Source organism: Python bivittatus, unplaced genomic scaffold, assembly GCF_059951505.1.
Source record: "Python bivittatus isolate LINGU-HERP-01145 unplaced genomic scaffold, Pbiv_v1 ctg000220_np1212, whole genome shotgun sequence".
NCBI lineage: Eukaryota > Metazoa > Chordata > Lepidosauria > Squamata > Pythonidae > Python > Python bivittatus.
Genome location: NW_028277048.1, coordinates 16265375 through 16279479, shown reverse-complemented (window position 1 = coordinate 16279479; position 14105 = coordinate 16265375). Strand labels below are relative to the sequence as shown.

At 45.0% G+C, this 14105-nt stretch overlaps 2 protein-coding genes across 8 annotated transcripts in view; one reads left to right on the top strand and one right to left on the bottom strand.

The window, feature by feature from the left end:
* The window catches only part of B4GALNT1 (beta-1,4-N-acetyl-galactosaminyltransferase 1), a 58299-nt gene extending 50726 nt beyond the window's left edge, over positions 1–7573 (top strand). For 6 of the 7 annotated variants that reach the window (XM_088137974.1, XM_088137978.1, XM_088137976.1 and 3 more), the window contains 5 exons: positions 887–994; positions 1747–1937; positions 2765–2905; positions 3972–4209; positions 4702–7573. In XM_088137974.1, the coding sequence (XP_087994100.1) occupies positions 887–994; positions 1747–1937; positions 2765–2905; positions 3972–4209; positions 4702–4916 (893 nt within the window). In that variant the 3' untranslated portion in view covers positions 4917–7573. The remainder of the gene's footprint in view (positions 1–886; positions 995–1746; positions 1938–2764; positions 2906–3971; positions 4210–4701) is intronic. The other variant, XM_088137979.1, reaches the window with a different exon arrangement.
* Positions 7574–7728: 155 nt separating this feature from the next.
* SLC26A10P (Solute carrier family 26 member 10) overlaps positions 7729–14105 on the bottom strand; it is a 23302-nt gene continuing 16925 nt past the window's right edge. Inside the window, exons 14-18 of the mRNA XM_007422049.4 lie at positions 13795–13834; positions 13165–13244; positions 11362–11416; positions 9276–9382; positions 7729–8280 (exon numbers count right to left, since the gene is read on the bottom strand). Of these exons, the coding sequence (XP_007422111.2) occupies positions 8242–8280; positions 9276–9382; positions 11362–11416; positions 13165–13244; positions 13795–13834 (321 nt within the window). The 3' untranslated portion in view covers positions 7729–8241. The remainder of the gene's footprint in view (positions 8281–9275; positions 9383–11361; positions 11417–13164; positions 13245–13794; positions 13835–14105) is intronic.

Genomic DNA, 14105 nt, shown 5'->3' with positions numbered 1-14105 from the left:
TCAGCAGTCTTTCAGGTTGCTGCTTTTACCCCCAGATCCCTCTTCTGACTTGGTCTTTACTGGATTTGTATAGTGGTAGAGCTAAGTCAAGTCACCATCTAGGGAAGAGAACAGAGAGACTTGTGGTAGGGCATGGTGCAGCTACTTGTTTGAAAACTGTCACAGGATCAGCTCCTGCAGTAACAGACCAGTGGCCCATCTAGACCAGCTTATTCCATAGCGTGGCCAAAAGGTCTCTCTCAGAAGCTCACAAACTGTTAACGGGGCGGGGGGGGGGCTCACTGCTTTTGATCTGGCACCTGGGCTTCATGACTAATAGTCACTGATATCCTTATCCTCCTTGTCTAATTCCCTTGTAAAGGCATCTAAGCTAATAGCTGTCATTGCATCTTGAGGCAGCAAAATCACAGTTGTCTAGGCAGAACAGCCTTATGTTGATTCGGAGTCTCCCACCTCTTAGCTTTGCTAGGTTGTAATCTCATGAGAGTTAAAAAAAATCCTACACAGTGCATAATGTTATGCAAGGTTAATGCATTATATACAATGCCTACATTTGCACAATGTTGAGCCAGGATTTTTAACTATAGTTTGTTGCCCTAGTGGCTGGTTCACATGAAAAGCTAAGCTGTGGTGTGTAGGGTCCTGCACTATGCTAAACCAACCACAGGTGCCTCAAGGACATTGATTCCCAAGCTAGGAACATTTTCAGTATTGTTAGCGTCCTCTTCGTATAACCCACCTTTACTCAATCTGATGTCCTCCAGATGTGCTAATCTGTCATTTCAGCATAGTAACGATGGGCATTGAAGTCCATCATATCTAGAGGGCACCAGGTTAGAGAAAGCACATTCAAGACTAGTGTTTGGTCTCCTCCTTTGTTTTCCAGTGCAGTTTTCTACTGATAAGCATCGTGCAACTTTCACCATTCGCATCCGACACGCACCTACTCCCAGGCTCTACTATCCAGGATCGTCCAGTGGAGGAGCCAGTGAAGGTGAGTGCATCAGGTGGATCTATAGTTGTCTAAGACTCGTGTGGAAAGTATCCTAGCCTGCTGGATCTAGGCTGAGATTAGGAAAACATGAAGTTAACAGTGTTCTTGTAGGTGGAAATATGCTAATGGTGGAATCAAATATGCTAATGTCTTTCTGACTCCCACTTTCCCCAGGGTTATGCTGTGGGCTTTTAAAACAGGCCATAGAAGAAGCCAGAAGAATGCCCAGCCTTTACCCACTGCCACTTCAGGCACCCATTTTTAGGCAGTTATTAGCAAACTGGGCATAGGAAGCGATACTGTGTTTAGGACGAGAGCTTTCCAAAGTATTTATTGCTCTCTAGTGGCCAGTCTGAGCACTGCACTAGAGGAAGATGCTGGTGCCCTGCTCTGCTGTTTGTGGAACAATCTTTCCAGGGGCAAAGTGGCTTCTGGAGTGCCCTTGTTGCTGTTATTATTTATCAGTGAGTATTAGTTGCTAGACCTTTATTTATTTATTATCAGATTTCTGTGCTGCTCCAGTTGGAAGACGCTGACCTGCTTGTGATCTGCCTGTTATAATAAAGGTCAAATCACGCAAAGTGTAAGGAACAGCAAAATTAACAGGGAAGAGGCCATCCAGCTTTCTTTTAGCCTGAAAAATAAACATGGTGAAGAGGAGCAGCTTCTGTTTGCTTCTCAGACATCCTGCCAAACCCTCCCTCAGCCAAACTCTATTGTCAGCTCAGCTTTCCTGTTTTGTCTCTCCCCAGCATCCTACAACATCAGCGCCTTGGTCACCATCGCCACCAAAACCTTCTTACGCTATGACAAACTGCGAACATTGATTGACAGCATCCGAAAGTTCTACCCCACTGTGACCATCATCATTGCAGATGATAGCCTGGACATTGAACGCGTGCAGGGACCCCACATTGAGCAGTATTTCATGCCCTTTGGCAAGGTGAGAGACTCGCTAGCAGGAGCCCTCAGGCCTAACCTAGGCCATGTTCCTAAGAGGACTCTGAGTTTGGGAAGGATTTGGTGCCAGAGGTTCGGTGGGTAAGGAAAGGACTTAAGGGACCTCTGCTAAAATGGGCTCACTCCATTGCCCTCTTATGCTGGGAAACATTTCTGCGATGTGAAATTTGTTACAACAGGTTGAAAAGAATTTTTTTTTCATTGCAACTTATTGATTATCATATTTTAACTCCTAGTTAGGATGAGTAAAGAATGGAATTTCCCACCCACTTTTCAATATAGACTTTGCATATTTCTAGTCATCCAGGAGCAGTTGATAGATTTCACATGACATTCCTGAAAGTGAAGCATGGAAAACCTGACAACCGTATAGTTGAAGAGACTGAGACCCATGAGATTAGGATAAAAGTTGCCTTATGTTCGTAGGATAAAGATCAAGGCAGAACCACATTGTTGAGTCAGGGTATGGGCTAAAGGAAGGTGATAGGTGGGAATCTCATGAGGGTTGCAGGAGTAAAATCTGGAGCTCCATAAAAGATTACCTAGTTACCCAATTGAAGATGCAGAGATGAAATGGATGTACTGATCAGAGTGTTTTGAAAAGGTTGAGAAACAAAAGTTGGGATTATAAGGCCATTATTAAGGCACAGGTGCCAAGGATTGAGCTTGTGGTATGAAATGATGAAAGTAACAATTTTCAGTGCTTTGTGGTCAAGCAAGAGGAGCAACTGGCAATGCCCAGTTATTTGGCAAAATGCTCATAAACAGTCTTTTTAGCACCTCTTCTTCCCCTCTACCCTTACTTCCTAGGGCTGGTTTGCTGGCAGGAATCTTGCCATCTCCCAGGTGACAACCAAATATGTTCTGTGGGTGGATGATGACTTCATTTTCACAACCCGCACCAAAGTGGAGAAGCTTGTAGATGTCCTTGAAAAAACTTCCCTGGATTTGGTGAGTTCCTTCCCTGTGGTTGCTTTTGCTGGCTCTGGATCATCTTTAGGTGGTAGGGAGAGTTTTTAAGAGTAGAACAATAAAAACTTGATAAGTATGTAGTTGAGGACACTCAAACAGACCCATGAGGTTAGGATAAAAACTGTTCGCTGATCCTCAGATCAGAGACATGGGGAGAAAGCCAGGGATGCAGGAACCTTGAGTTAGGAGGAATTTGGTTTCAAGCTTAATTGCAATTTAAAACTTGATAGCCTAGTTCTACAATCCTGCAGCTTTTGGTGGGTGCAAACTGTCCTTAACAGAGAACAAACTTAGTCTGCTGATGCTCGATGTCACTCCTACTGCTGCAGTTTGCAAACCACAAGTTGGGAGTCAGGGGACATAACGGGGAGCCTAGACTGGAAAGACAGGAAACATTGCACAGGAAGTATATTTCTCCCAAAGCATAAGTGCATAGAAGAAAAAGGCCTCACTGCTGATCAGCCAGAATATTTGACTGCCTACAGTGATTGTAGATGGTTTTGTGGAATGATGGGGATACTTTGAGGAGCAGGTGTGAGGTTTTCAGCATATGTGATAGATCTCATAGTTGGTACAGAAATGTGGAGGTAGATTCACATCCAGGACTGTGATTTGAACATCTCCGTATTCTGTAACATGGTGTGAATCAGTTCTGAGTACAGTTGATAAGAGACAAAAGAAAGGCGTATTCCTTTCTAAAATATATCACCCAGTGGTTATTTTTGGATACAGCATTGTTTAAATCCCCAATTCCTGATTCAGGCTTAATTTGTTCAAGGATATTTGTTGATTTTACCTATTTCACTAAAGCTCTTATAGGCACCCACTCTTACAAAATCTAAGTTAAAACAATTAAAAACATAGACCAAGCAAAACAAAAATGGGCATTAAAACAGGGTTAAAAGGATTATAATAATGAATAACGCCCCCCAGAAATCAATTTTTCCTCCTCCTAACCCTTCACACACACACACACACACACACGCACGCACGCACACACAAACGCACTCCACCCATCCTCAACATTATCTCTTGTTCTCTGCAGGTGGGTGGAGCAGTACGGGAGATTACAGGTTACACCAACACATATCGACAGCAGATCAGCGTGCAGCCTGGTGGTGAGGATGGAGATTGCTTGCGAACCCGTCAGGGCTATCACCACGTCATCGAAGGTTTCCCTGATTGCGTAGTCACTGATGGTGTGATCAACTTCTTCTTGGCACGTACAGAGAAGGTGCTGCAAGTGGGCTTTGACCCTCGCCTCAATCGCGTTGCCCACCTTGGTGAGTGACGCTGCCAGCATGGGAGACTCTTAGCTTGGACCAGTCTTAGTTAGCATATCTAGCTATAGAATAGCCTTTGCTTCCTATATAGAAGATAGCAAGGGAATCCAAATCACACAAACAATCCAAACAGTGAACTCAGGATTCCTTTGAGGTTGTAGCCCCGTGTTTCTCAACCTCAGCAACTTTAAGATGGGTGGACTTCAACTGAGTGCAGCCTGGGGAATTCTGGGAGTTGAAGCCCACCCATCTTAAAGTTGCTGAGGTTGAGAAACACCGTTGTAGTCTTAACAGATGCGTGAGTCAGATTTGTGAATACCAACAGGATCTGCAGCAAGTTGTCCTTATTTCATTCAAGATGTTAATTGGCCTGTAACAACTTCTTCTGAAGTCAGCAGGAAGGTTCAAAAAGCATGCACACAAGGACTGTCTGTTGAAGAGCCATAGCCTATGCTCATTTTTCTCCTTTGCTCTGGGTATTTCTAATTCCAGAGTTCTTCATTGATGGCCTGGGTATTCTGCATGTTGGTTCCTGCTCCAATGTGGTGGTAGACCATGCCTCTAAGATCAAGCTACCATGGTTAAAGTCGGTGAGTGAGAAGCAATATGCCAAATTCCGTTATCCCAACTCGAGTGATGATAGTATGTACACCAAGCAAAGCCTTTTCTACTTCAAGAACCATTTCAAATGTATGATGGGCGATTAGTCTTTGCTGAGAGGGTGCTGAGCCCCTCCACTGACAACTGGCTAAGTCCTCAGGTGATTGGGCCCACCAGTCCCGGACCACCTGCTCTGGTGGCTAGCCACAGCTCTTGGCAAACAGGCTTGTCTGTCCACTAGCCAAATGCCCAGAACTCAGGGAGGCTTCAACATTCTCAGGCCTGAAGAAGGACTTGAAAAATGAGCTTCAATGCTGCTTAAAAGAAACAAACCTGTGTTCTAACAGAATTAACTGGCCCAGCTACTCCATCTTCCAGACCTTGTTGGTGAAAGGATGCTGTCTGCATTTGCATTTTGTTTTACCTATTTTGCATCTGAACTGAACCATATTCCATGGGGAATAATCTGGGAGAGGCTGCCCCATGAAGCCTAGGTATTTTTCCCTTTTCTGGTTAAGAGCAGCCATCTGCCTATGTTACTGCTGGACTCCCCCTCCAACTTTGGACTTGCACACACCTACAGGTCAGGTCAAAAACTTGCAGGCTCTGGCAATATCCCAGCATCCTTTGCTTCCGTTTAATTTAAACTACAGAAGGGGACAGGCTCAGAGGCGGACAAAACCTGAACTTTCTCCAATGTCACAATTTCTGTGCCAAGGCTTTGAATCTCAGCCTCCGCCCTGGCTCCCTCCAACCTCCAGCTGATGCCGTTCTGGGATATTTTGAAGTGCCAAAGACTAATGATGGAAAGGCACCACCAGGGGGAAGCCTTGAGGTGTGCACTGCAGCAAAGCAGCCTTGAACTGGGAGAGGACTATCAAGCGCACACCGGATTCAAGGTGCTCCCAGGCTTATTCTCTCCGACAGCAAAAGGGGCCTGATGCGCATGGATAGTGGAGGGTGGACCAGCTTATTTTCTAAGGGGATAATTTAGTGTGTGTGTGTGTACACACACACACATGGTGAAGCAGAAAGACTGTCCGTGACAGATTGCCTTTTTTTTTTTTTATTTTAGACAGAATCCATTTCCAAAGTTTTTTCTCATTCCTCAAACCTCTCCATCCCCAGTCTCTGGCTTATTAATTCCAATCCTGCAACCTTCTGCGCTGTTGCTTTTCCTAAAACTATGGTTTGTTAGGGAGGTTAAAAAAACAACACAAATCAGGGGTGGGTTTGACCTTTTTTGTATGTGTTTAGTTCCCTTGCATGGGGTTGGCCCATATGATGGGCCCCACAAGAGCCTGCATCCACTCCTGCACTCCTTCCTGGCAGCTGGGCTGCCAATTTCATTGGGATGAAAATAGCCACGGCACCAGCCCAACCATTTAAGATACGGGTGCATTTTTAGTGCAGGGAGTGACAAAAATGAGACAGGTATGGTAATTTCAAAATCTCTGTAGCAGGAGTGGTATAGGAATTCACACAGGCTGATTCACAAAGTTGTTTCTTGCTGCAAAAGGACGAAGGATGGAAAATTCCATCTTGCTAGATGAACTTTTTGAAAATAAAGGATTGTGTAGGATCCGGTTGTTGGAAATAAGATATTGGTTGGGTATGGCCTAGAAGCCGCAAGGAAAGCAGCAATTGTATTCATGCTTATTTGGGAATAAGCTGTACTAACCACAATAAGACTTTAAGTACTATTTTATGTGGAATTGTCCTCCTCATACCCCCAGAACAATGCAGTAAATAAATTAAGCACACTTCAATGCTAAAAACGATGGCACTGCATTTTGCTTCCCCCCATGTAAGTAGGAAAGAAGCTACTGAGGTTGCTCCCCTGCCTGGCGTGCTAATTTTGATAAAAATTCCAAAGCTTGTTTGTTCATTTATTTATATATTTGCTGTTCAAGGATGGGTGCATACAAACATGCAGCTCTGAGTTGGTGCAGTCCAAGAAAACCTCAGGTCCTTGACACTGCTGAAGGTGTAAAATGATTCCTGTTCCCAGTCATTAGCATTCGCCAGATGCTCGGGGGCTTCCGGCAAGATTGTTCTTGTGCTGCTGCTCTGCCTTATTCGTGGCATTTTAGGAGGGGTCAGAACTTGGTATGGCCCTCCATATGTGAACCTTTGGCTGTTTTCTTGCCACTTCACTCTTTTTTCACTCCAGAGAAAACTCTGCTAAGGGAGAAAGGGTGGAATAACTGCATCAAGTTTTAGCTGGATTCAGTGCAGCATCCCAAAACGAAAATAATGGGAAATCCAGGCCCTGTGGATGTATATGATTTGGTTACGCCCGCTTGGCATCACTGCCTCACCTGTGGTAGTGCTTGCCTTCTGTCATCCAAGGCTGCCTCCCGTAGTGTTAGGCTGAATAAGTAGGATGGAGATCCATAGTTGCAAGCACAGAGCAATAATCTAACCAAGGAATGTTGTCCTGGTTCTGGGCATTCACAAGAACCTCCAGTTACCTGCAAGCATGCTTACCCACTAAAGAGAGGTGCGGGCTGAGAAATGTAGGTTTGTCTCTAGGGCAGCTGGTTGCAAACCTACAACAATCATTTATACTGAATGGTATGAGAGCTCATTCCTCCAGAGCAGAGCTCCCTCTCCACCCAAGCCAAACCCTGGCAGAACTAACCGGGTCAGTTAAAGAGCTAACAGTTGCATTTGCTCAGTTAGAGTTGTTTTGTTGTTTCCTTGTGTGGTACAAATCCCATTTGGTTAACTTATGATTCAATATATTGTGCAAACTCCAAAACATGAATCAGTTCATTAACCACGTTTAGTATGTTGGCTGAACCTAACTAGCAAATCAAAGGCTGTGTTAGTGCATCTATACCCTTTTATCCTACTGGTTAGAACAGCAGTTCTGGTCTGAGAGAATCTCTCTTGCAACGAACAGGGAGAAAAGAGGGGCTACCTTTCATTTCTGGCAATCAAGCCGTTCCCTATTCCCCATTGTGCATTATTTCCCACGCTGAACCCCTCTCTTCCCTTCATTTTGGCCTCAATGACTTATTCTGTGATGACTTCATTTTGGGGGGGGGGGCGTAATAAAGGATTTTTAAAAAATTAATAAATTTTGTTTTGCTGTTGTGTCCTAAAATTTTCTGATAAGGGTTCAAGGAGAAAGGAACCAAGACAGGTGGGAGCGCAAAAGAACCCTGACACAGCAGTTGTGGACTGCTTCAGGCTGTTGCTGGCCACGGAGGTTGTCCCAGGAAGAAGATCTGCTAAATCTGGGGGCCTAGTTCTTCTTGCCAGTCTGCTCTTTCCTTGTCTGTCCATTCCTGACAATCCGGCCTTCCAGTAGCAGGAAAATCTTGGTCTCGTAGGCAGCCTGCTGCCTTTCCTGAATCTCTGTGATCGTAGATGGCCTTTATCCTGGTAGATCTCATTGTCTTTTACCCTTGGCAGGAAGACAAGTTATACCCAGATGGTTGGATCCTTCTGTTCCACTTTTTCCTGAGCAAAAACCAATGTTACTCATGAGCCACTATGCCATATAAAAAAGCTACTATATACTTTCCCCTCTCATATTACCTGCTAGCTTCTGTGCCTCAAGCCTACACAGAGAGGTGCAGAGATCCCCCAGTGTGTACAATCACTGCAAAGGGTAGCAGAGGGATTCTGATGACGATCTGAACATTCTAAGTCTGTAAATGATTGTAAGGCAGCTTTCTCCAACCTGGTACCTGCTGTGGGAGCTGAGCTATAACGTCTACCAGTGTCAGCCATTGTGGCGATTGAGTGGGGTGAAGGAAAGTGAAGGGCAAAACATCAGTTGGACATCAAGTTGGAGAAGGTAGTTTTAAGATGTCTGAAGTAGAAAAAACTCTGGAGGATGGTATTCAGCTAGTTTCTAGTTTGAAAGGAAATGGAAGGGTAATATTCTTGCCTCACCTAAAAGGGCCTGGGGCAGGGGCGTGTACCTGGAACTTCCCCTTTAAAAAGGGTAGCGGGATGGCCAATTTCCTGGCTAATCCTCTGTATCTAAATCTAGCTCCGCACAGGCGATGTCCCACTCTAGAGATGCCGCAGTGAATGGCTCTCACTTTTTAAAAATCTCCTAAGAGAGATCTTCTTAATAGCCATTGAAAACGACCAGTTAAGGCAGCACTGAGGAAGGAAGACCTACTCCTAAATAGCATCTGAAGTAGCAAACACGGCTGGGTTGACCAAGACTGCAGGTGGTGGATTGTTTCAAGTAAAACTACACACACACACACACACACACACACTAGAAAATTAAGACTCAGGATAAATTGCTTATATGTGCAGATTTATCTCATGGGTTGGACACTAAATGACAGCCTTGTGCTGTTTGAAAGCTGGGCTGTGGGTGCCCAACCATGCTCTCCTTCCCCTTCCCCTTCCCCCACGCCCCATAGAACAGCCTGAACGGAAACCAAAGGGGAAAAAGGCTTTCTTATTTTCTCTGCTGACTCTCAGATTCTTACCGTGGTTTGCTGGAGATAGGAAACAGCATCATGAACGGTGACGAATATCTGCTGGGGGGTTAGGTGATGCATGAGGCCACAAAAACTCAAGGTCTGTAGAACGTTGGCTGGGTGGACAAGAAGACACAGAGGACACTCAGGTCTCATGCCACATGTGGGGCTCAGCAGGAGCCCCGCATGTATGTTTTGACAACAGCGATGGGCCCTTCCTACCTCCACAACTCAACAGAATTGTAAACGCTGAGCCACGAATCATGGGATTTTAAAAAAAATCTGATACTGTAGTGACATGGGTGAGTGAACTGGCACTTCAGATTGAGTTGGAGCACTTCTAGATCATCACTCTTTCCTAGGCCCAATCTCTCAAAAACCAGCTGGAAACAACCTGGAATGTCATTCCAGCAATCCATTCAGAAGGGCTAAGGGAGGGCAGGGAGAAGTCCTTGTTGCAGGCCAACTGTCCCACTCCATGCCAAGGGAAGAGAGTGAAAAGGAGCAAAGGCCCAAGCAAAAAGGGGCAGACTCTTGGCATTTTCACCCCTGCTCACTTCACTTGGGGGAGCTGTGACACTGGCCAGCCTTTCCAGCTGAAAATTGGCTTTAGAGTGGGTCCTGTTGTACCACAGCTGGAGTGGAGGTAAATGGCCTCAGCTGCCAATGGCAGAGGATCGCAGGGGTGCGGAGCCAGGCCAGGAAAACAGCCGCAGGTAGTCCTTGGGTTATGACCACTTGTTCAGCGACCATCCAAAATTATGACAGTACTGAACAAATGGTACTTGCGACTAGTCCTTGGAGTTCTGGCTGTCACAGCATCCTGTGGTCATGTGATCATGATCCAGACACTCAGCACCCAGCTCACGATTATGACGTCGCAGTGAGCCATGGTCACGTGATTGCGATTTCCAACCTTCTCTGCTGGCTACCCCAAGCAAAGTCAATGGGGAAGCTGGCAGGAAGGCAGAAGTCGCAACCATATGAGGTCCTCACTTAATGACCTGTGTGGTCCTTGCTTAACGGCATCAACCGGGACTGCCAGAATTACTGTCACTATATGATGTGGTCATGTGATGTCACGCATTACAACCTTGGGGCTTAGTGACAGCAATTCTGGTTCCAATTGCCGTCATAAGCCAAGGATGACTAATAGTGTGAAAGTAGCAAGTGGAGTGGAGGCAGGGAACAAATGACAAATGCAGCATCATGCCATTGTGACACAAGTTCCACCCCTTTCATATGTGTGTCATGATACTGCATAAGCATACAAAAGGGGTGGAGCTTGCTTTGCAGTGGTGTGTGATGTCACTTTCTTCACTTCAACAGAAGCATCAGATCCTGTGGCTGTTTCTGGGCCCTAATGAAGTGAAAGCGATTGCTTAGGAGGTCTCCTTTCTACAATGTTTATTAAAAATGGCTGTAAGAAGAGGGAGAGAAGATTCAACGTAGGTAGACCACAGACCTGGAGATGGGCATCTACCATATAACTCCCTCCCCCAAAACTGGTGTCTGTGGATCTTGATTTGAATCCCCCATCGCAACCACAATGGCTGATTTTTTTTTTTAACGCAAATATAATAAGATGCCAATGCAGTCCCTCAAGCACCCATCACTCATCTCCTTGGCTTTCAGTGATACCAAGGTAGGTGACTTGTTGGGAAGACCCTGTGCAATAGATTTCTGGGTCTGCATCAGATAAAGAACCACATCACCTCTCCTCCTTTGTAGGTGAGAAACTATCAGTGCAGGAGATGTACAGGATCTCTCTTATGCACTGGGGCTTCCTGTTGAGGGAACTGACCGTAGCCAACTTGGTTTTGCTTCTAAGGAACAAGTGAAGTGGGCCAAACCCACCAATTAAAAAATGTATATTCTTTGCTGATGAAATATACTTCTTAACATTTAGATTTTGGAAAAAAAGGAAGGCCATTAGGGTAGCTTTTTCCTACCTGGTACCTTTGAACTAAAGCTCCATGATGGAGTCCAACTAGGGAACACTGGAGTTCTAGTCCAATGCCTCTGAAGGACATCAGAGTGAGGAATACTGAACGAGAACAATAGGAAGATTGATAGCATTTCTTACTTCACTCACCATTACAGGCAGACAAATGTATCTGCATGCCAGCTTTTTGACATTCCACACAGACCTAAAAGGAAAGAAAAGCCATTTGTAAAGCAGCTTAGATGGGGTCTCTGATGACTAAGATCCTGATGCACAATGAACATTTACTGATTTTGGCACAAGGAGGGGACCCAGCTTGTGTCCCACCCCATAGTCTATTATACCGGGGCAGCTGTTTTTCCGTATAATGGAATATATCGTGCCTTCAATATAAAAAGGCACAACTCTAGTTCATTTATCAATGTCTTACTTTAAAAACAGTCCAATTAGGCCCTGGTAAGTTATAACCCTTCTTAAAGGGCATTGTAAAAGGGAGAAGAACATTATTTAAACTGACCTAGAGCAACGTAGTTGAGTGAGGCAATGCTGTATGGAGTGAGAGACAAATGGCTTTTTAAAAATCCTTTTTGCTATCATGTAAACAGACTTCTCTTCTGTGGAAAGTCATACTCTGGCTCCGGGGTGCTTGTGGGCCCAGTGTGTCTGCACACAACACCCTGAGTATCTACCAGGCTCCTTGCCTCGCCTGCTTTTTCACATCATTCAAAACACTATTTCAATTCAAACAGTGAGATGCTGGCGTGCTGCAAAGCCAAGGGCCAGCCTGCAGCATTACCTTCACTTTCAAAAAGATCTCTGTTTCTTAGAAGAAGAAAATGATGGGCAGGTGCAGTTCAGTGCTGTTAGGAAAATCTGCTCGTTCACACAGAAAAAGACGAAAAGAAATGGGTGTAGAAGAGAGCATCAGGCAGGAGGGTCACCTAAAGGCTGGGACAAGAGGCACCCCACTATATTGGCTTTGTAACTGGTTTATGTTCCCCATGGCTGCCATTTGGAGAATGGGAGAGCTCACCCCCCACTGTAACAGCCATTGTCTAGGCGTACCCACAGCATGTTCTCAAAACTCCAGATGTGCCCAGCAGCCAAATGTCGAGCGACTCCCAATCTAACAGAACTTCTGCTGTTGTTTTGAGAGGGGAGGGAGACCCCTTCATCATCTTCTTTTCCCTTAGCTGAACCCAAACCAAAGAGCTCAGAGCAAATGTGGGGTATGGTGGTTAAGCAGTGGACTAGAACTACAGACACCGGGGAGTTCAAATTCCCACTCAAGAGATCCCTCTGATTCAAATGAACCTCGGGCCAGGGGAATTTGTCCCTTCTCTAACAGTCCAGAAGAAGAGCAGAGGAAAAGAAAAGAGAGAAGAACTATGAGGAGTGTCAGAAAAAGAGAGAAAGGGCAGCCTTGTCCACTTTTGATCAGACCCCATCCATCCCTTTCATGCAGTCCTTGACAATATGCCCCAGGTGGATCTGGCCTTTGGCCAAAAAGAGGTTCCCCATTCCTGTTCTAAAATATGAGAATCATAGATAGCTCCAATGCCAGGGGTCAAGACATTTTCCATGCTGCAGGCACCATCAGTCCCCCTCCCCCCAAAAAGCCTGAACTATCAAGAGATTAGGAAATCTCAAGGTATTTCAGCGATTGCCCCACAAGATCTAGTGAACTCCCATAGGATCTGGTGAGATTCTAGCCACGTTAAATTTTAAAAATATCTTTTTTTTTTTTAATTTTTGGAGGGCTGCAAGTACTGTTCTGGGCTCCAGTTAAGGAAAGATCATCTGGAGAGACACTCTGGATTCCAGTCCTGATTTAGTCTCAGCACTCATCGGTTTTGATTGGCAGTACTTCCCGAACCTTATTATCATCAATCCCTCTCCTCCTCTACACACACAGACACACACACAGACACACACACATTTGTCTTTTGATACCTGGATAAGGAGCCGTGCTCCAGATGAATCCACAAAGGATATTCCACTGCAGTCAAGTATTATAGCCTGGACATCTAAACCTGGAGAGGAAAATGAGACAGAACCCATATCAACCAGCCTCAACCACTGTGGTTCCACAGCAGCCTCTCTAACAGTTGCCATGTGCTATCCTACACATGTACTTTGGTCTCCAGATGGTTTTTACACCAGCAGAGAAGAATAAGATTAATGTGAAATTCTGGGCCAGGCACACACATACATTTCTTCTCTAATCCACCCAGTGTAGAAGAGAATTATCCTAACAAAGCATGTCTGATAACTGCACACAAGCACAAAGAGAGAATTCAGCTTGGTGTTCCCACACAGGATGGGCTTCCATTGCCATAACTCCCAGCTGGATGGGGATTGAAATTCAATGACTCCGGAGGCACAAAGTTGGGGAAGGCTAGTTTAGCAAACAATTAGCTGTACAGTACTGAAAAGCAAGGAATATGATGGTTTGTATCTGGAACGTGGTATCCTCTCTAGAATTGAGGAAAGATTACAGCAGATGTTCCACCACGGGGTTTAAAATGTATATTTACACAAGAAAATTGCCCAAGAACAAGAAAGGAATTAACCTTTGGTTACCTGAGCTAAGCTTCTTTTCCAAGACACAAACACTGCTCTCCTGGGGAAAAAGAAAAAGAAGAAGGGAAAAACCCAACATTTAATTTCCATTTACAAACAGAAAGAATTGACCTATCCCACTTCACACATAATAAAACCTCTAACAGTGGGGTCATACACAGTTAGTCATATGATGTGTTTTCCACCAAAGGATCTTTTGAAGGTTTTTGTATGGGAAGCCAGTTATCATAGAAAACCAACCCTCAAATTCAGTTCAACTTGAGTCACTGCTTTGACTTACCCCACAGGGTGAACACAGCCAACATCTTGAC